The sequence below is a fragment of the Rattus rattus genome, chromosome 4, assembly GCF_011064425.1.
Source record: "Rattus rattus isolate New Zealand chromosome 4, Rrattus_CSIRO_v1, whole genome shotgun sequence".
Lineage (NCBI taxonomy): Eukaryota > Metazoa > Chordata > Mammalia > Rodentia > Muridae > Rattus > Rattus rattus.
The window spans coordinates 79,451,058-79,472,965 of record NC_046157.1 but is presented as its reverse complement, the minus strand read 5'-3'; the positions used below and the strand labels follow the sequence as shown (position 1 = coordinate 79,472,965).

Below are 21,908 nucleotides of genomic sequence, written 5' to 3'. Positions count from 1 at the left end.
TGTTGAGAGATATTAAGGAATAGTGATTATTGCTTCCTTTTCTAATCGTATTTGGATGTGAGATTATGTTTGTGTGATTTTCTTCTGTTTGTTTTGTTGCCAAGGTGATTAGTTTCTTGCTTTTTCTAGGGTGTAGCTTGCCTCCTTATGTTGGGCTTTGCCATTTATTATCCTTTGTAGCGCTGGATTTTTCGAAAGGTATTGTGTAAATTTGGTTTTGTCATGGAATATCTTGGTTTCTCCATCTACGTTAATTGAGAGTTTTTCTGGATACAGTAACCTGGGCTGGCATTTGTGTTCTCTTAGGGTCTGTCCAGGATCTTCTGGCTTTAATAGTCTCTGGTGAGAAGTCCGGTGTGTTTCTGATAGGTCTGCCTTTATATGTTACTTGATACTTTTCCCTTACTGCTTTTAATATTCTTTCTTTATTTTGTGCATTTGGTGTTTTGACCATTATGTGACAGGAGGAGTTTCTTTTCTGGTCCATTCTATTTGGAGTTCTGTAGGCTTCTTGTATGCTTATGGGTATCTCTTTCTTTAGGTTAGGGAAGTTTTCTTCTCTGATTTTGTTGAAGATATTTACTGGTCCTTTGAGCTGGGAGTCTTCACTCTCTTCTATACCTATTATCCTTAGGTTTGATCTTCTCATTGAGTCCTGGATTTCCTGTATGTTTTGGACCAGTAGCTTTTTCCGCTTTACATTATCTTTGACAGTTGAGTCGATGATTTCTATGGAATCTTCTGAACCACAGGGGACCTGCCGCTTGAGTGCCAAGTCCTTTTTTTTTAAAGTGAAAGCAAGGGAATCCAAAGAGCCAGTGGGAGAAGTGCGGGCCATTCTGTCTACCACTGTAAACTAGAGAAGTCATGATTTTCTTTCATTAAACAGTTATGAACATAAATTTAATTTGCCTTTTATTTAATATCAAAGTCACCAAAATTTTTAATACATTTCTTTTTGTTTGCAAAGTCACTCCTAGAAATATAAATCACAACGAAGGCAAAATGAATACTCATCAGGAAATGCAGGTCTTTTTCTCAACATATTTATGATTATGATTTTTTATAAAACTTCTTATTGATTATCTTAAATTCCACTTGAATCTGACCTTCTCAGTGTTATATGACAGAGGTATAAGACTGTCCTCCTGCCACAAGGAGGAGTGAACAGTGTCCTGTGTGGACCATGGACAAATGTATTTCTCATGTTCTGTTTTCATGGTCATTGTCACCCATGGATTGCATAACACAGAGGAGGAAAGATGGCTCATACCTTGTGGGAATAAGGAGGAAGAACACTGGTACAGACATCGCCAGCTGGAGGTGTTGCCAGTTCCGTATACCAAAAGCCAGGACTCCCAGTAGAACCTGTCCAATTCCTCCAGCAGAAAATATCAGTGCCATTACCATAGCTTGGAATTTAGGACTTGTCCATTCTAATACTGAAAGAAAAGAAAATGAAGTTTGACTTCTAAAAAAAGATGGGAAGGACACCCAGGTCCAACCCAAAGCTTATACAATGTTTATTAAAAGCTTTGACTTACTGAGCAAAGCACTGTTTGTCCTAATGCATGAGGAAGAAATCCCTGTGAGGAATCGAAGTGAGCAGTAGATGAGGAAGGTGGGAGCAAAAGCAACAGAGGTTTCAGTTACAGCCAGTGTCAGTAAACCACATCTCACAATGAACTTCCTCCCAAACCTGAGGAAAAGGGAAGGTTTGATTACAGGGGCAGTAACAGTTTGTATAAACAACAAAGGCAAGAAGCTAAAAAGAGTAGACCTCTTCTGAAGCAAAAAGCTTCTTCCCACCCAATTTTCTTTTTTTTAATGGGGTCTTAGTACATAGTCCTTGTTAGCTTACTTACTATATAGTGAAACTTACTAGTGGCCACAGTATGGAACTTACTATGTAGTCAAAGCTGGCTTCAAACTCTCAGAGACGTGCTTGCCTCTGCCTTCCTTCCAAGAGCTAGGGTTTAATATGTGTGCCACCACATCTGCTCTTCTCAATTTTTTACCACTAGCTAGCTTTCCATATGAGTTATGCCATATATGACAGATTACAAACCTGAAATTTTAATACAAATATGTTGTATTAAATTATGCACTTAGCATATCTATTAGCTATTAAATTCATTGCGGTGACAAAGTATCTGACAGAAGCTACGTAAAGGAAAGACTGCCTTAGACTCACAGTTTCTGAGGATGCCATCCACCACAGTGAGGGTGTATAGTGTCAGGAGCATGTGACAGAGTTCTTTTCTTGGAGTAGAGTTCACAAAGAAAGCAAAGTATCTCCTTCAACATCAACCTCAAGCCTTGCAATTCTGCCAATCATTTTTCACATCCCAAAGTTCCATAACCTTCTAATACTCCTCCCTCAGCCAAGGAACAAAATATCCAAATACACAAACCTCTGGTGTCTAAAGATTTAAATTCAAAAGAGAAATCTGAAATGAGAAAGAATCACTTTTATATAATCACTTATATCAATCTTTTGATTATTGATTCTATAGAATCTATTATTTCTGTGAACAAAGGACTTTGCATTCACTATCTTAGATTTTACCTTCTTGAAATTATATATTGATATATCAAAGATAACACTATATCTTCAAAAAAAGATGTCCCTTTGCTACTCTCTCCTCTTTATACTCCTATATCTCATATGGGAGCTTGTGGCTGTCCCGCAAGTCCACTGAGAGCTACTTACTTGTAAATCTATCTTTTGGTTTGTGTGTGTGTGTGTGTGTGTGTGTGTGTGTGTGTGTGTGTGTGTGTGTATGTGTGTGTGTGTGCTGTCTTCAGACACACCAGAAGAGGGCATCAGATCCCATTACAGATGGTTGTGAGCCACCATGTGGGTACTGGGATTGAACTCAGGACCTCTTTTTTTTTTTTTTTTTTTTTTTTTTTTTTTTCACAGATTTTTTTTTTTTTTTTTTATTATTAACTTGAGTATTTCTTATATACATTTCGAGTGTTATTCCCTTTCCCCTTTCCGGCAAACATCCCCTCCCCCTCCCCTTCCTTATGGGTGTTCCCTCCCAACCCTCCCCCATTGCTGCCCTCTCCCAACAGTCTAGTTCACTAGGGTTCAGTCTTAGCAGGACCCAGGGCTTCCCCTTCCACTGGTGCTCTTATTAGGATATTCATTGCAACCCTCACGAGGTCAGAGTCCAGGGTCAGTCCATGTATAGTCTTTGGGTAGTGGCTTAGTCCCTGGAAGCTCTGGTTGGTTGGCATTGCTGTACATATGGGGTCTTGAGCTCCTTCAAGCTCTTCCAGTTCTTTCTCTGATTCCTTCAACAGGGGTCCTGTTCTCAGTTCAGTGGCTTCCTGCTGGCATACGCCTCTGTATTTGCTGTATTCTGGCTGTGTCTCTCAGGAGCGATCTGCATTCACATTTTGATCATCCGTCTTGAGTTTCATTTGTTCTAGGCATCTAGGGTAATTCAAGCATTTGGGCTAATAGCCACTTATCAATGAGTACATACCATGTATGTCTTTCTGTGATTGGGTTAGCTCACTCAGGATGATAGTTTCCAGTTCCAACCATTTGCCTCACAATTTCACAAAGTCATTGTTTTTTGATGGCTGAGTAATATTCCATTGTGTAGATGTACCACATTTTCTGTATCCATTCCTCTGTTGAAGGGCATCTGGGTTCTTTCCAGCTTCTGGCTATTATGAATAAGGCTGCGATGAACATAGTGGAGCACGTGTCTTTTTTATATGTTGGGGCATCTTTTGGGTATATGCCCAAGAGAGGTATAGCTGGATCCTCAGGCAGTTCAATGTCCAATTTTCTGAGGAACCTCCAGACGAACTCAGGACCTCTTGAAGAGCAGTCAGTGCTCTTAACTGCTGAGTGGTCTCTCCAGCCCCTCTTTTTGTTTTTTAATCTTGATGGTTTCTATTTCTGTTTTCTAATTCTATTTCTCTTCTCTAATTATTGTATTTGGATCATTTCCCACTAAATGTCTCTAGAGAAAATTTTAATTGATTGTATTTTTAAATCCAGGTGTCTGTTTTATTCCTTTTTTCAATTACTGATGTTCCCATACACACGTTTCCTAGTTGTCCTTAGCACTTCGTCCATGTTCAATTTCATCCTTTTACATATATTTAAGATATATATTTTAAAGTATTTTTCTAGTAAATCTCCCACAGAGACCATTCTTAGTACGTTTCATTTTGAATGGTGGTGGATGTTCCGCCTCAGTTTACCTTGATCTCAGAGTTGGCCTTCAATCGAATAGGCCATACTTCTTTTTTCTTTTGTCATATTTATTATTTAATTATTCTTGTAAAAATTTGTATTTGATTGCTATAATGTCAAAATTTGGAATTCAGATTCTTATTGTCACAAAAATGTTATTCATGTATTTTGTTTTTGAAATATAATGGCCTATAACTTTTATGAATTTATCAAACTTGCAAAGAGCATCTTTGTCCTATGTTGTCATTGAAGTCTTAAATTTCTTTATATTATATGGTCTAAAAATTTTATGCATATTTCTTAGAATGTCAAGATAGCTTCTATTTTTGGTGGCAGACTGCATTTGGTTACTTTAATATTAGAACTAGTTTGATGTGTAAGCTTAAGATCTCTATGTTGTTTGAGGATAGGTGTCACTTCTAGTTACATGATAATGATCTATATTCACATACATGTTTTCTTGGTTAAAAATAAGATGACAGTAAATGCATACTTGTATTAAAATGGTAAATATGACAAGTAAAACCTCCAATAAAAATAGAGGTAATGAGAATAAATTGAAGATAAAGACCTAAATGCCAACTAGTTCTTTGACTAGATGAAATAATGTCATCAATTAACATACTGTATGTAAGAAAAATGGTTGAAGAGACTATATTAATATTGGATAGAATTATGTTTTTAGAAAAAATATTTATCTCAGTTCACTGGTATCTACCTGTAATTCCATAATTTGGTAAATTGAGGTAGATGGATCATGATTTCAATACTCCTCTAGTACACAAAGAATTCAAGGGCAGCGTGGGCCACAGTAAGACACTAATAGGAATTCTGTTTGCAGAAGTCTTTCTTTCTTATGCTGCAAAGGTATAGGAATTCATATCAGTTCAGGCAGAACAAACAGTCATAGTTTATCTGTATTAGGAGAGTGAGAAGAACATGAAGTCCACTCCAGCATGCGTGCCACACGAAGCAAGTGATAACAGCAAAGCTCTCCACTAATACCTGAGCTTGCAAGGTTGTACCTACTAGATGTCTTCCCTTTGTTACTTCCTAGAATGGTCTGGGATTTTCTCCTCCTTGAAAGAGAAAGAAGCTTCTTAGAAACTGTTGTTTTTATCTGCAGTTGAGACTGTTAAAATCAAGGGGGGGGGGAGGGAGAGAGTGATAGAAAAGGTAAGGGGAATGGGGGCAGGCGGAGAGGGAATCATGATCTGGTATTGAGTGGGGGAAAAGGACTGAAGCCCTGAGGGCCAGCAGAAAGAATGGAAATGGGCAACCTTGGGAGGAAGGAGGTTGGGAAGACCCTCCAGAATGTACCAGAGATCTGGGAGGTGAGATGTAGGGAGCAGCAGCTGTATGATAATGAGGTGAATCTGGCGCCCTCCTAACAACAGTACTGAGCATGCGTGGGGTTTTGCACCTGCCGTCAGTCTGACTGGGGCGGTACTATGCTAAATGGAAGTTCATGCCGCGCCAATCTCTGGAGGACAAGTAGCTGGGATGGCAGTGGGGTGACTCGTGCCCCACCAATCCCTGAAAGAAGATTAGCATACTGTTGTGTATATAAGCCGAGCGGCTTTGCCGCTTGGCGCGGTAACATTTGAAGCTGTAACACTTGGAGCTGTAACACTTGGAGCTGTAACACTTAGGGCTGGCTGCTGCCGCCTCCCTGTATCAACAATGAAGGTGTCCTGCAGTAAAGGCTGTTGAGAAGAATCCAACCGTGTTGCGTCTTCCTTGCTGGACGAGGTGGGCGCGACAGTGAGAGACTTACAGGACTCGAAGAGGGAGGGGACACTAGATGAAATCCTCTACAGTGGGGAGAGGGAACTTGTCAAGCCCACCTCCGGCAGAAAGACAGGGCATCAAGTGAGGGATAGGGTTGCCATCCCACAGTCAAAGCTCTGACCCATAATTCTTCCTGTCTGAAAGAATTTCAGGGATAAAAATGGAAAAAAAAGCCTGAAGAAAAGAAGGTCCAATGACAGGCTCAAAGTGGGATCCAGCTCAATGGGAGGCCCTGAGGCCTGAAACCATTACTGAGGCTACAGAGTGGTCATGAAAGTTACCTATCATGACTGCCCTCCCAAAGACCCAACAAGCAGCTGAAAGAGTCAGATGCAGATATGCGTACCCAACCAATGAACAGAAGCTGCTGACCCCTCTGGTTGAACTAGGGAAAAACTGGAGGAAGGTGAGTAGGAGGACAACCCTGTAGAAGGACCAGCAGACTCAAATAACCTGGCCCCATGAGATCTCTCAGACACTGGATGATACACCAGATAAAATGAGGCCTCCAGACATACATAGCAGAGGACTTCCAGGTCTGAGAAGATTCACCTAACCTTGAAGAGACTGGAGGCCCCAGGGAGTGGGGAGGTAGGAACATTTTCGTGGAGACAGGGGAAGGAGGTATGGGATGTGGAACAGTCAGAGGGTGGATCAGGAGAGGGATAAAATCTGAAGTGTAAAAAATAAATAAAAAAAATCTGTTTCAATGCTAATCATCTTAAAAATTGGCAATTTGAGGCAAGAAGATTACAATTTAAGCATTACCTTAGAATACAGGGAAAACTAACATGTTCTACATAATGAGACACTGTCTTTAAAAATCAAACAATAAATATATAAACAAGCTGAATGATCAATACTTTAATGTGTATTCATTGAGATATAGAGAAACATGTTAAAATGGTTATATAAACATAATATTTTCAATGCACAAAAAATGAGAACACACATATACACAAATTAATTCACAGAGTGAGAGATTTTTATCATCACTACCTCAGTAATAAAAAAAAAAGGTAGGTAGTGAGTATCCCAAGATTCAGAATCTAAGGATGGATCTATCCCACCGACATGACCTTATTCTTTTTTTTTTATATCTTTATTAGCTTGAGTATTTCTTATTTACATTTCGATTGTTATTCCCTTCCTGGTTTCCTGGCCAACATCCCCCTAACGCCTCCCCTTCCCATTCTATATGGGTGTTCCCCTCCCCACCCTCCCCCCATTACTGCCCTCCCCCCAACAATCACGTTCACTGGGGGTTCAGTCTTGGCAGGACCAAGGGCTTCCCCTTCCACTGGTGCTCTTACTAGGCTACTCATTACTACCTATGAGGTTGGAGTCCAAGGTCAGTCTATGTATAGTCTTCGGGTAGTGGCTTAGTCCTTGGAAGCTCTGGTTGCTTGGCATTGTTGTACATATGGGGTCTCAAGCCCCTTCAAGCTCTTCCAGTCCTTTCTCTGATTCCTTCAACGGGGGTCGAGTTCTCAGTTCAGTGGTTTGCTGCTGGCATCGCCTATGTATTTGCTGTATTCTGGCTGTGTCTCTCAGGACAGATCTATACATCCGGTTCCTGTCAGCCTGCACTTCTTTGCTTCATCCATCTTATCTAAGTGGGTGGCTGTATATGTATGGGCCACATGTGGGGCAGGCTCTGAATGGGTGTTCCTTATGCCTCTGTTCTAAACTTTGCCTCACTATTCCCTGCCAAGGGTTTTCTTGTTCCCCTCTTAAAGAAGGAGTGAAGCATTCGCATTTTGGTCATCCTTCTTGAGTTTCATGTGTTCTGTGCATCTAGGGTAATTCAAGCATTTGGACTAACAGCCACTTATCAATGAGTGCATACCATGTGTGTTTTTCTGTGATTGGGTTACCTCACTCAGGATGATATTTTCCAGTTCCATCCATTTGCCTATGAATTTCATAAAGTCATTGTTTTTGATAGCTGAGTAGTATTCCATTGTGTAGATGTACCACATTTTCTCTATACATTCCTCTGTTGAAGGGCATCTGGGTTCTTTCCAGCTTCTGGCTATTATAAATAAGGCTGCTATGAACATAGAGGAGCATGTGTCTTTGTTATATGTTGGGGCATCTTTGGGGTATATGCCCAAGAGAGGTATAGCTGGGTCCTCAGGTAGTTCAATGTTCAATTTTCTGAGGAAACTCCAGACTGATTTCCAGAATGGTTGTACCAGTCTGCAATCCCACCAACAATGGAGGAGTGTTCCTTTTTCTCCACATCCTCGCCAGCATTTGCTGTCACCTGAGTTTTTGATCTTAGCCATTCTCACTGGTGTGAGGTGAAATCCCAGGGTTGTTTTGATTTGCATTTCCCTTATGACTAAAGATGTTGAACATTTCTTTAGGTGTTTCTCAGCCATTCGACATTCCTCAGCTGTGAATTCTTTCTTTAGCTCTGAACCCCATTTTTTCTTTTTTCGTTTTTTTTTCGGAGCTGGGGACCGAACCCAGGGCCTTGTGCTTGCTAGGCAAGTGCTCTACCACTGAGCTAAATCCCCAACCCCCTGAACCCCATTTTTTAATAGGGTTATTTGTCTCCCTGCGGTCTAACTTCTTGAGTTCTTTGTATATTTTGGATATAAGCCCTCTTTCTGTTGTAGGATTGGTAAAGATCTTTTCCCAATCTGTTGGTTGCCGTTTTCTCCTATCAACAATGTCCTTTGCCTTATAGAAGCTTTGCAGTTTTATGAGATCCCATTTGTTGATTCTTGATCTTAGAGCATAAGCCATTGGTGGTTTGTTCAGGAACTTTTCTCCAGTGCCCATGTGTTTGAGATGCTTCCCCACTTTTTCTTCTATTAGTTTGAGTGTATCTGGTTTGATGTGGAGGTCCTTGATCCACTTGGACTTAAGCTTTGTACAGGGTGATAAGCATGGATCGATCTGCATTCTTCTACATGTTGACCACCAGTTGAACCAGCACCATTTGCTGAAAATGCTATCTTTTTTCCATTGAATGGTTTTGGCTCCTTTGTCAAAAATCAAGCGCCCATAGGTGTGTGGGTTCATTTCTGGGTCTTCAATTCTATTCCACTGGTCTATCTGTCTGTCTCTGTACCAATACCATGTAGTTTTTATCACTATTGCTCTGTAATACTGCTTGAGTTCAGGGATAGTGATTCCCGCAGAAGTCCTTTTATTGTTGAGGATAGTTTCACTATCCTGGGTTTTTTGTTATTCCAGATGAATTCGCAAATAGTTCTGTCTAACTCTCTGAAGAATTGGATTGGTATTTTGGTGGGAATTGCATTGAATCTGTAGATCGCTTTTGGTAAAATGGCCATTTTTACTATACTAATCCTGCCAATCCATCCATGGGAGATCTTTCCATCTTGTGAGGTCTTCTTCAATTTCTTTTTTCAGAGGCTTGAAGTTCTTATCATACAGATCTTTCACTTGCTTGGTTAAAGTCACACCGAGGTACTTTATATTATTTGGGACTATTATGAAGGGTGTTGTTTCCCTAATTTCTTTCTCGGCTTGTTTCTCTTTTGTGTAGAGGAAGGCTACTGATTTATTTGAGTTAATTTTATACCCAGCCACTTTGCTGAAGTTGTTTATCAGCTTTAGTAGTTCTCTGGTGGAACTTTTGGGATCATTTAAATATACTATCATATCATCTGCAAATAGTGATATTTTGACTTCTTCTTTTTCCGATCTGTATCCCTTGACCTCCTTTTGTTGTCTGATTGCTCTGGCTAGAACTTCAAGAACTATATTGAATAAGTAGGGAGAGAGTGGGCAGCCTTGTCTAGTCCCTGATTTTAGTGGGATTGCTTCAAGTTTCTCTCCATTTAGTTTAATGTTAGCAACTGGTTTTGCTGTATATGGCTTTTTACTATGTTTAGGTATGGGCCTTGAGTTCCTATTCTTTCCAGGACTTTTATCATGAAGGGGTGTTGAATTTTGTCAAATGCTTTCTCAGCATCTAATGAAATGATCATGTGGTTTTGTTCTTTCAGTTTGTTTATATAATGGATCAAGTTGATGGTTTTCCGTATATTAAACCATCCCTGCATGCCTGGGATGAAGCCTACTTGATCATGGTGGATGATTGTTTTGATGTGCTCTTGGATTCGGTTTGCCAGAATTTTATTGAATATTTTTGCATCGATATTCATAAGAGAAATTGGTCTGAAGTTCTCTTTCTTTGTTGGGTCTTTGTGTGGTTTAGGTATAAGAGTAATTGTGGCTTCATAGAAAGAATTCGGTAGCACTCTGTCTGTTTCAATTTTGTGGAATAGTTTGGATAGTATTGGTATGAGGTCTTCTATGAAGGTCCGATAGAATTCTGCACTGAACCCGTCTGAACATGGGCTCTTTTTGGTTGGGAGACCTTTAATGACTGCTTCTATTTGTTTAGGAGTTATGGGCTTGTTTAACTGGTTTATCTGTCCCTGATTTAACTTCGGTACCTGGTGTCTGTCTAGGAAATTGTCCATTTCCTGCAGATTTTCTAGTTTTGTTGAATATAGGTTTATGTAGTAGGATCTGATGATTTTTTAAATTTCCTCCGATTCTGTAGTTATGTCTCCCTTTTCATTTCTGATTTTGTTAATTTGGACATACTCTCTCTGTCCTCTCGTTAGTCTGACTAAGCATTTATCTATCTTGTTGATTTTCTCAAAGAACCAACTTTTGGTTCTGTTGATTCTTTGTATGGTCCTGATTTCAGCTCTGAGTTTGATTATTTCCTGCCTTCTACTCCTCCTCCTGTATTTGCTTCTTTTTGTTCTGGAGCTTTTAGGTGTGCTGTCAAGCTGCTGACATATGCTCTCTCCTGTTTCTTTCTGCAGGCACTCAGAGCTATGAGTTTTCCTCTTAGCACGGCTTTCATTGTGTGCCATAAGTTTGGGTATGTTATAACTTCATTTTCATTAAATTCTAAGAAGTCTTTAATTTCTTTCATTATTTCTTCCTTGACCAGGTTATCATTGAGCAGAGCATTGTTCAACTTCCATGTATAGCGGGTGTTCTTCCCTTTTTGTTATTGAAGACCAGCTTTAGCCCATGGTGGTCTGATAGCACGCATGGGATTATTTCTATCTTTCTGTATCCGTTGAGGCCTGTTTTATGACCAATTATATGGTCAATTTTGGAGAAAGTACCATGATGCGGTAAGAAGAAGGTATATCCTTTTGTTTTAGGATAGAATGTTCTATATTAATATCTGTTAAGTCAATTTTGTTCATGACTTCTCTTAGTATGTCTATGTCTCTGTTCAATTTCTGTTTCCATGATCTGTCCATTGATGACAGTGGGGTGTTGAAATCTCCTACTATTATTGTGTGAGGTGCAATGTGTGTTTTGAGCTTTAGTAAGGTTTCTCTTATGTATGTAGGTGCCCTTGTATTTGGAGCATAGATATTTAGGATTGAGAGTTCATTTTGGTTGATTTTTCTTTTGATGAATATGAACTGTCTTTCCTTATCTTTTTTGATGACTTTTAGTTGCAAATCGATTTTATTCGATATTAGAATGGCTACTCCAGCTTGCTTCTTCCGACCATTTGCTTTGAAAGTTTGTTTTCCAGCCTTTCACTCTGAGGTAGTGTCTGTCTTTTTCTCTGAGGTGTGTTTCCTGTAGGCAGCAGAATGCAGGGTCCTCATTGTATATCCAGTTTGTTAATCTATGTCTTTTTATTGGGGAGTTGAGACCATTGATGTTGAGAGATATTAAGGAATAGTGATTTTTGTTGCCCGTTATATTCATATTCGGATGTGAGGTTATGTTTGTGTGCTTTTCTTCTCTCTGTTTTGTTGCCAAGATGATTAGTTTCTTGCTTTTTCTAGGGTGTAGCTTGCCTCCTTATGTTGGGCATTACCATTTATTATCCCTTGTGCTGGATTTGTCGAAAGATATTGTGTAAATTTGGTTTTGTCATGGAATATCTTGGTTTCTCCATCTATGTTAATTGAGAGTTTTTCTGGATACAGTAACCTGGGCTGGCATTTGTGTTCTCTTAGGGTCTGTATGACATCTGTCCAGGATCTTCTGGCTTTCATAGTTTCTGGCGAAAAGTCTGGTGTGATTCTGATAGGTCTGCCTTTATATGTTACTTGACCTTTTTCCCTTACTGCTTTTAATATTCTTTCTTTATTTTGTGCTTTTGTTGTTTTGACTATTATGTGACAGGAGGAGTTTCTTTTCTGGTCCAATCTATTTGGAGTTCTCCAGGCTTCTTGTATGTTTCTTTAGGTTAGGGAAGTTTTCTTCCATGATTTGTTGAAGATATTTACTGGTCCTTTGAGCTGAGAGTCTTCATTCTCCTCTATACCTATTATCCTTAGGTTTGATCTTCTCATTGAGTCCTGGATTTCCTGTATGTTTTGGACCAGTAGCTTTTTCTGCTTTACATTATCTTGGACAGTTCTATCGATGATTTCTATGGAATCTTCTGCTCCTGAGATTCTCTCTTCTATCTTTTGTATTCTGTTGGTGATTCTTCTATCTATGGCTCCTTGTCTCTTCCTTTGGTTTTCTATATCCAGGGTTGTTTCCCTGTGTTCTTTCTTGATTGCTTCTATTTCCATTTTCAATTCCTTCAACTGTTTGATTGTGTTTTCCTGGAATTCTTTTAGGGATTTTTGTGATTCCTTTCTATAGGCTTCTACCTGTTTATTTATGTTTTCCTGCATTTCTCTAAGGGAGTTCTTCATGTGTTTCTTGAAGTCCTCCAGCATCACGATCAAATGTGACTTTAAATCTAGATCTTGCTTTTCTGTTGTGTTTGGATATTCAGTGTTTGCTTTGGTGGGAGAATTGGGCTCTGATGATGCCATGTAGTCTTGGTTTCTGTTGCTTGGGTTCCTATGCTTGCCTCTCACCATCAGATTGTCTCTGGTGTCACCTTGTTCTGCTATTTCTGACAGTGGCTAGACTGTCGTATAGGCCTGTGTGTCAGGAGTGCTGAATACCTGTTTTCTTGTTTTCATTCAGCCAGTTATGGGAACAGAGTATTCTGTTTTGGGCGTGTAGTCTTTCCTGTCTACTGGTCTTCAGCTGTGCCTGTGGGCCTGTGTCCTGATTCCACCAGGCAAGTCTCTTGGAGCAGAAAAGTTGGTCTTACCTGTGGTCCCACGGCTCATGTTTGCTTGTGGGGGGTTGCTTTTGAGCTCTCTGTGAGGGCCTACGCTGCCTTTTCTGGGAGCCCCTGTGCACCGGGTTCCCAGATGGCATTAGGTGTTTTCCTCTGGAGTCAGAAATTTCGGCAGAGTGTAGTCTCTTCTGGCTTTCCAGGCATGTGTGCCCCTCTGAATGTTTAGCTCTCCCTCCCACGGGATTTGGGTGCAGAGAATTGTTGATATGGTCCCTTCAGGTCTGGGCGGTGCATGACCTTATTCTTATAGATACCATCCTATTTTTCATGAGTTGTAGAAGACACATTGCTGTAATATGAATGTCTTCCTCCAAGATTCATAATTTGAAACTTATGGGCCAGAATGATCATACTAAGAAATTGGAACTTTGAGATTTCATTAATTATGAGAGTGGTGCTTTCACTTATGAGAATAGTACCCGCATGAAAGAGGGCTGAGGGAACTCTATGACTGACATACCATATGAGGGCACTGTGTTGGCCTCTTCTGCTGTGTGATAATGTAGCTACTTGCATGACAGAAATGGTGTCTATGTAAAAGTCATGTTTTCAAGCACATATACCAAATATTTATACCACAAGTTGTGATGACCACTGTCATTAGATGAATTACTTTACGTCGCTGAAAGTATAGGCTTTAGAAATCTGATTTGGGGCACTTAGTTCTTTTCTACCCACATTCTTAGCCCGCCAATTCTTTCTATTACCTACCAATCTTCAGAATCCAGTCTATACCAAGGACCTCACAGTCTCACACTTGCATATCATCCATGGAAGGCAATAGTAACCAAAGAACAGAACACCCACCCCACAAATAAAAAGACAACCATGAATTATCAAGGCAATAGGCCTTCAAAAGAACACTATTACAATTAGGCTCTGACAAAAGCAATACAGCTGACGCACAAATCAAGGACTTCAAAATAGCAATTATGAAGACATTAAAGGACATTAAAGAAGATATGAATAAATATCAAAATTAAATCTGTAAAGGTATGAATAGTTACATAAAATAATGAAAACAGAATAAGACACAAGAGTAGAATTTAACAAATAAAATCACTAAAGAAAACCAAAATTGAAATAAAACTGGAAATTAAAAATTTAAGATGTCAAATAAAAACCACAGATGCAAATTTATAGATTACAAGACATGGAAGAGTGAAACTCAGGTTGAATGCAAGGTAGAAGAAATGGATAGCCCAGTCAAAGGAAATGTTAAATATAAAAATACCCAGCCAATCTTGGATAAAACATCTAGGAAATCTGGGAAACGAGACTAAATCTATGGATAATAGGTATAGAGAAAGGAGAGGAATCCCAAGTTGAAGGCACAGAAAACGATTCTAACAAAATCATAGAAAATGTCCCCAACTTAAAGAAGAAGTTGCCTGGTAAGGTACAAGAAGCATACAGTACAATAAATACAGAGGACAAGTAAAGAAATTCCCCATAGTACTTAATAATCAAAACACTAAATGTACAAAATTTTAAAAGGATATTAAAGTTGGCTAAGGAAAAAGACTAAGTAACATAAGAAGATGGGCCAATTGAAGCAACACCTGACTTCTCAATGGAGAATCTAAAAGCCAGAAAGGCCTGTGTGAATTTTTACATTTTTTTAAACTCTGAGCAACCTCATATTACTATACCTAGCCTAGATTACTATAACCAGCAACATTGTTAATCACAATTGACAATCACTATCAATTGGCAAAACTATCAATTTCAGATTGAAGAAGAAAAACATTTATAATAAAATCAAATTCAAACAATGTCTGTCTACCAATCCTGCTCCACCAAAGGTTCTAGAAAGGAAACTTCAATATGAAGATGTTATCTACCTACAAGAAGACACAAGGAATAACTAATCCTAGAATAGTAAACCAAAATATGGAAAAATCCACACACTGTAACAAAGTAACAGGAACCAGAAAATAGTACTCATTGATAATCCTTAATATTAGTCGTCTCAAGTCCCTAATAAAAAGACACAGTTTAACATACTTGGTTAGAAAACAGATACCAGCCTTTGGATCCTGTTTCACTAACTGGGATGCCTTGTTCGGCTTCAGTGGGAGAGGATGTGCCTAGTCCTGCAGTGACTTGATGTGTCAAAGTGGGTTGGTACCCAGAGGTTTTACAGAGGAAAAGGGGAAAGGTTGGGGGGAGGACTGTGTGAGGGGGGACTATGATTGGGATGAATAAATAAATAAATGAAAAAAAGAAAACAGAATTTCTGATGTATCCAAGAAACACATCTTAACCATTAAGATAAATATCATCTCATGGTAAAGGGATGAAAAGTGGTATTACAAGCAAAAGGACCTAAGAAACAAGCAGGTGTAGCAATATCTGACCAAATAGATTTCAAACAAAAATTATTCAGAAGGGCTAAGGAAGAACACTACATATTCACTAGAGGAAAACCATCCACCAAGAGAATATTGCAATTATAAACATTTATCTACCAAACACAGGGATACTCTAGTTCATAAAAGAAATACTACTTAGTTAAAACTGTATGTTGACCCTCACAAACTGATAGTTTATGATCTCAATAACACACCAATAAACAGGAAATAGGAAATTAAAAATTAAACAGAGAAATGTTGTAGTTAAAAGTTGTAATTACTCGATTACAAAATAATATACTTTCTTTTCAGTTTTTTTTATGGATATTCCACAAGATAGCCCATACACTCAGACACAAAGCAAGTTTCAATAGGCACAAGAAAATAACACCCCGAATCCTACCTGACTACTCTGGATTAAAGCTGGATGTCAACAACAGAAGCAACAGGAATTTTACATACTCATGGACGCTGACTGAACAAGTCACCACTGAATGAAAAAATGCGTGAAGACAGAGGTCAACAAGGCCATGGATAGCACAGGCGCTGAGACCAACAATTACTAAAAGGACTTCATGAAACTAAAAGGATTCTGTATAGCAAAGGATGCCATCTTTTAGGCAATGTAGGAACCTACATAATGGGAAAATATCTCTACCAATTCCACATCTGATAGGGGGTTAATATAAAAATATATAAAGAACTAAAAAAAACCCCTTAATATCAACAAAACAAATAACCCATTTAAAATAGGGTATAGAACTCAGCAAAGAGTTCTCAAAAGACAAATCACATATGGGTGAGAAACAAAGAAATGTTCAACATCCTTGGCCACCATAGAAGTGCAAATCAAAATTACTTTGAAACTTCATCTTATACCATTCAGAATGGCTAGGACAAAAACAAGTGGCAGCTCATGCTGGTAAGGATGTGGAGTGAGGGAAACACTCACCCATTGCCAGTGAAACTGAAAACGTGTACGGCTGCTATGGAAATCAATGTTGTGGCTCATTAGGAAGCTTGGAATAGAACTACCACAAGATCTGGCTATACCCAAATGACTATATCCTACTACAGAGATACTTGCTTATCCATGTTCATTGCTGCTGTTCATAATAGCCAGAAATTGGAAACAGACTAGATGCCTATCAACTAATGAATAGATAAAGATAATGTGGTACATTTATGCAATGAAATGTTATTTAGCTGTTGAGAAAAATGAAATTATGAGATTTATAGGTAAATGGATGGAGCTAGAAAAAAATCACCCAGAGTGAAATAACCAAGACCTAAAGAGATAAATAGTATATGTTTTCTTTTAATGTTTGCCTAAGTTAATGTTCTGTTGCTGCAAAGAGACACCATGACAACAATAACTCTTATAAACGAACACATCTCATTGAAGCTGTCTTATAGGTTCAGAGGTTTAGTCCATTATCATCATGGTGGGAAGCATGGCGACATCCAGGCACACATGGTACTGGAGAGGAAGCTGAATGCTCTACATCTTGTTTGGCAGGCAGCAGGAAGAGTTGTGCCTGGCCTGAGCATTTGAAACCTCAAAGCCTAGCTCCAGGGACACACTTCCCCCAACAGTGCCACACCTACTCCAACAAGGTGACTAAGTATTATGAGCTTATGAGGGGCATTTTTATTCAAATTAGTTTTCAAGCTTTCCAAATGCGTACTACAATCTCAATAATCATAGAGTACATAGTAAGGACTGGGGAGGAAGAGAGCATGTTCAAGGAAGGGGACATAGAACATACTGTAATGAAGAGACAAAGAGAACACTATAATAAGAGGATTAAATAGAGAAGGTGATAAAAGAAAAAGGTAAAGGAGGGACTATGGGGAAAGAGAAACAACATTGAAGGACATTAAAAAAAATGTAACCCTACTACGGTAAAAGCTCCCTAAAAACACATAAACATATGAAAGGAATCTAGATGGGGTTATCAAATAACAGGGAGACAATGTCCCAATAAGGCATCTCATGCCACCAAGGTCCACTGCTAAGAATGGGTTGCCTTTCGTTGAGTTGTCAGCAAACATCTCAGAATTGAGAAAGAATAGAGAAAGCTATCAGTTTGTCAACCTTGTCCATGTCCAGGTTAGAGAGAGGTTTCCTGTGTTGTCAAGGTTATTGGTCACTCTTCACAACCTGATGGTAAGACCCCATTTCTGAAGACTACGCTTGCATATATTAGGGAACATGGAGACATCAATCTGGTGCCTAACCAGAAGGTTCATCCCTAAGGATTAGCACTCAGGGCATTAGAAGCTTCTCTGTATACTACCCAAAGAGAGAAGTAATCATCAATAGCTCCTAGCTCGAAACCCTGTGATCTCTGACAGGGACCTGCCTGCAAGGTGTGCGGTACAACAGAGATACATACATTAAGGGGGTAACCAGCTACCTTTTGATTGGATTTAAGGCCCAATGGAGTACGAAGTTGAACTTATAGCTATGACTAGCTAAAGTAGCCCAGTACCTTGATACTAGGTAGGTAGGTCACAGGGGCATACCTACTACTCTTCGTCTACAAACGGAACATAGCAATTACAGGATACCTACTGACACATTGGAAACCCATAGATCAGTACCTTGCTCAGTCATCAGCGTAGAAGCCACTTCTTATAATAGATAGGAATTAATACAGGGACCCACAAGTGGATAATAAGCAGAGTGAGAGGCTTTAGTGCACTCATTGCTAAATGGGATGTTTTCATCAGACTTCTACCCTTACTGAGCAAGGAACTACATGGAAGGGGATGCAAAGACTGTAAGATCCAGAGGGGATGGATGACTGCAAGGAAACTGTCTTCCAGACACAACAGGAAATATATACATGTGTATGTATATGTATATGTATATGTATATGTATATGTATATGTATATGTATATGTATATACACACACACACATATATACAGAGACTATGGCAGCATGCACAATACCTACATAAATTCAAGCCAGATAAGGTTCAGGTACTAAGAAAGGCAACAAGGACACAGGCCCCTAACCCTAATCAAAATGCTAACTGAAATTTATAATCACTGGTGAGGGAAAAATAGGCTTTCTCCAATGGAGTCTCGCTGAGTATATTGACCATACTTCTGGTTGGTTCCATGCCTACACATAGTTGGCTAACACAAAATGAACTCAATAGTATTTAAAAAAGAAAAAAAATGACTTTTGATTTAGTTTTGCTTTGCTTAGGCCCCCCCCTTTTTTTTTTGGTCTCATTGGTCTTTTGTTTGTTTATTTTATTTCTATTTTTTTTGTGTGTTTTGTGAATTTTGTTTGTGTTTCTTTTTTATATTTTATTCTTGTTTAAGAAAAACAACATCAAGGTGGATAGGTAGGGAGTTGAGGAACATCTGGGAGAAATTAGGGGAGTATAGTGTATGAAAAAATTCCTTTCAATTAAAAGAAAAACATTTACTTCGGCAGAAGAAAAAATAAAACCAACAGGCACGTCTTCACAGTATACCCATTGCACCTTGCCCCGTATGCCACAGGTATCAAAGGACACCACACTGTCATGCTTGAGCAATTAAAGCTGTTTCTCTTCTCTTTTCACTATGACTAGTTAGGGCAATTTCTGAGAAGCATGGGACCTAGTGTCCCAGATCAAGAGTGATTATATTTCACACTAAGTGTTTTACTAAAATATTCAAATAGGGTGAGTTCTATATGGTGAAACACATTTGTCTCATTCTTACAGTGAACTCTTCTTATCTTTCTATATCATGCTGTTTCACTTCTCTTCTCTAAGCTACATCTGTGTCTGAAGTACAGTTTAAACATGTAAAACACAGTGCATGGAATTTTAAACACTTAACATTGCCATTTGTGTTCAGTGATCTCTAGGCTCAAAGGTACACATGCAGGAATATAATCTGCAATCACTACTTCTTAATGAATAAACAATTTACATGATAAAAATCCCTGTATGTAGAGAGAGCTGTAAAGCATAGACACTTACCTGTCTGATAAATGGCCACCCATGAGATGCCCTATAAAGATACCAGTCATGTAGATAAATTTAGCCACTGAATTCAGTGTTTGAGATCCACACACCAGGTCCCACTGGAAGAGAGGGAAATCAGCATGGCAGTCTGTCAGTGAAATTTGTTCAATGTATTCAACATGAGTTTCCAGTTCCACTGTGCCAGCCCCCATCTTCCTCTCTAGCTTCATCACCATCTGATTTCTATCATCCAGTCTCAGCTTAAACAAACCTTTTTCCAGGAATCTTCCTGTAATTCTGTAAGTGATTTTTAACCTGTACTAAAAAGTTCTTGAATAGCCAGGAGGTGGTAGCACATGCCTTTAATATTAGCACTTGGGGTTCAGAGGCAGGCAGATTTCTGAGTTCAAGGCCAGTCTAGTCTACAGAGTGAGTTCTAGAACAGCCAGGGCCCACATAGAAACTATGCCCCCCCCAAACCAAACTAAACCAAACCCCCCAAAATCAAAAGAGAAGTTCTTAAATATGGTGGTATCATGCAGCTATTTGAGACCATTGAAGAATTTTGTGTGTCAGAGAACAATCTCTCATGACTACTTTAGGCATGGAGACTGGGCACTGACTTCATTTTTCTGTGTTTTGTGATAGTATTGGTGATGGAACCTAGGGCTTTAACACTTGGGCAAGTGTGCTAAACAGTAATCACTTCTAGTCATAAAAGAAGGTAATACATATTGTTCTTTTTGGGGGGAGGGAGAGACAGTGGTAAGATTCGAATCCTGAACCTAACACATGGTACATGATCACTATAGCCCCGAACCATATTCCTACTCAGCTACTGTAGTTTAGTATGGTCTTCCAAATATTTAAAAATTGATATCAAAACTCAATGATACTGACTTGTCATACTGTTTATGAGACTGCATATGAATTATTTGCTTAAACTTGCGTGACACAAAAGTTGCTTCCTAAATAATGGTCATCTCTATAATGAAAAGGACAAGAAGAATAAATTCCTATCTTAATTTATCTTAATTAAATTTTCAAAAAATTACTACATGCACTAAATATGTGTCTCATAGTAAATGGAGAAATAATTACACCTATACTGGCTAAAAAAAGTAAAGTCTATTCTTACAATATGTGCTCCATTTAGGTTATTGGCAAAGTGCCATCATAATGTCTTGATGGGGAAAGGAATTGACTCACCTGGGTCACTGTGGTGGAGAGGAAGGTGCTTTGGTCATACACCCAACCATCCACACAGGGCTCTGTGTCTGGCTCTGTTACAGTGGAGAAGGTGCCATTCAGATGAAGGAGATCCCACTGTGGTTGTATATAGCGACGGCATTTCTCTGGCCTCAGGTTGGAGTCCATTGGGATGGAGATCTTTAGGAGGTCATCTTGGCTCAGGATCCTACTGTTATTATCAGACATAGTGTTATTGTCGAGGATGGGGACCCAACAGCGATGACTAGGAATGGCTGCAGTGAAGTTCTCCAAAACAGTGTGAGGAACTATCAGGATAAAGCAGATCTGTACAAAAATCAAGTGAAGGATCTGGAACCTCCCCAGGCTGCCAATTTGAGTTATAAAGTCCTGAAAGGCCATCTTGGTCGATCTCTATCTCTAGTGGGAGGCAAGATGACTATATCTAGGTTTCTAAAAGATCTTTTTTTTTCTACCAAGACACACTAAATAGGGTTGATCCAGAGCTGTACTTAATAGGTCCCTCTTTTAAGTAGGTGTTAGGTAGGGCTGGCTGCTTTAGAATCACCAAGAGGAATAGTCTGATGACTGGCTTTCTGTAATAGGACCTGTTAAAGATCTACTTTGTGAGAAAGTTAATCAGGGGACAGCCCCAAGATCGCCTGTGGACATTGGTCTGCAAATTCCTGGAAAGTAGTCAGCTGTTAAATTACTATGTTTCATGCAATCCTTAACAGAAAATGTAGTTTTATAGGATCCAAAGTGAAGTGGTTTTCATTTTTCTACTTCATGAAAGTATTTTGTTTAGTACTGAATTTGTGTAAAAGAATTAATGAAAACCTTTAGAAGTTAAAATTTGGAAGTGAAGTATGGTGGTTTGAATGATACTTGGTCCCCAGAAGGTTAGTATTTAGGAATGATTAGGAGGTCTGGCCTTCAGGGAGAGGTCACTACTGGTGGGTTTAAGGCTTCAGAGGCTGGATGCAATCCCCTTGCTCTCTTTCTGTTTCCTCTTTGTGGATGAGGTGTGAGCTCTCGGATGCTGCTCCAGTGTCAAGCTTTCTTACCCACTGCCATGCTCCTCAATGTGATGGTGATAGACTCTTATTTCTCTGGAAGCCCCCCATTAACCACGCTTCCTATGACTTGCTGTGGTCACCGTGTGTTATCACAACAGAAAAGTAGCTCAGACATGGAATGTGCGAGTCTTCATCCTTCCTTCAGGTCACT

General features: G+C 39.2%; 1 protein-coding gene across 2 annotated transcripts in view; it reads right to left on the bottom strand.

The window, feature by feature from the left end:
* Window positions 1-21,203, bottom strand: part of LOC116898024 (solute carrier family 22 member 19-like) — a 43,564-nt gene extending 22,361 nt beyond the window's left edge. Inside the window, exons 1-4 of one of the 2 annotated variants that reach the window (XM_032899413.1) lie at window positions 20,679-21,203; window positions 19,485-19,588; window positions 1,545-1,699; window positions 1,274-1,442 (exon numbers count right to left, since the gene is read on the bottom strand). In XM_032899413.1, the coding sequence (XP_032755304.1) occupies window positions 1,274-1,442; window positions 1,545-1,699; window positions 19,485-19,588; window positions 20,679-21,080 (830 nt within the window). In that variant the 5' untranslated portion in view covers window positions 21,081-21,203. The remainder of the gene's footprint in view (window positions 1-1,273; window positions 1,443-1,544; window positions 1,700-19,484; window positions 19,589-20,678) is intronic. The other variant, XM_032899414.1, reaches the window with a different exon arrangement.
* Window positions 21,204-21,908: the final 705 nt, after the last annotated feature.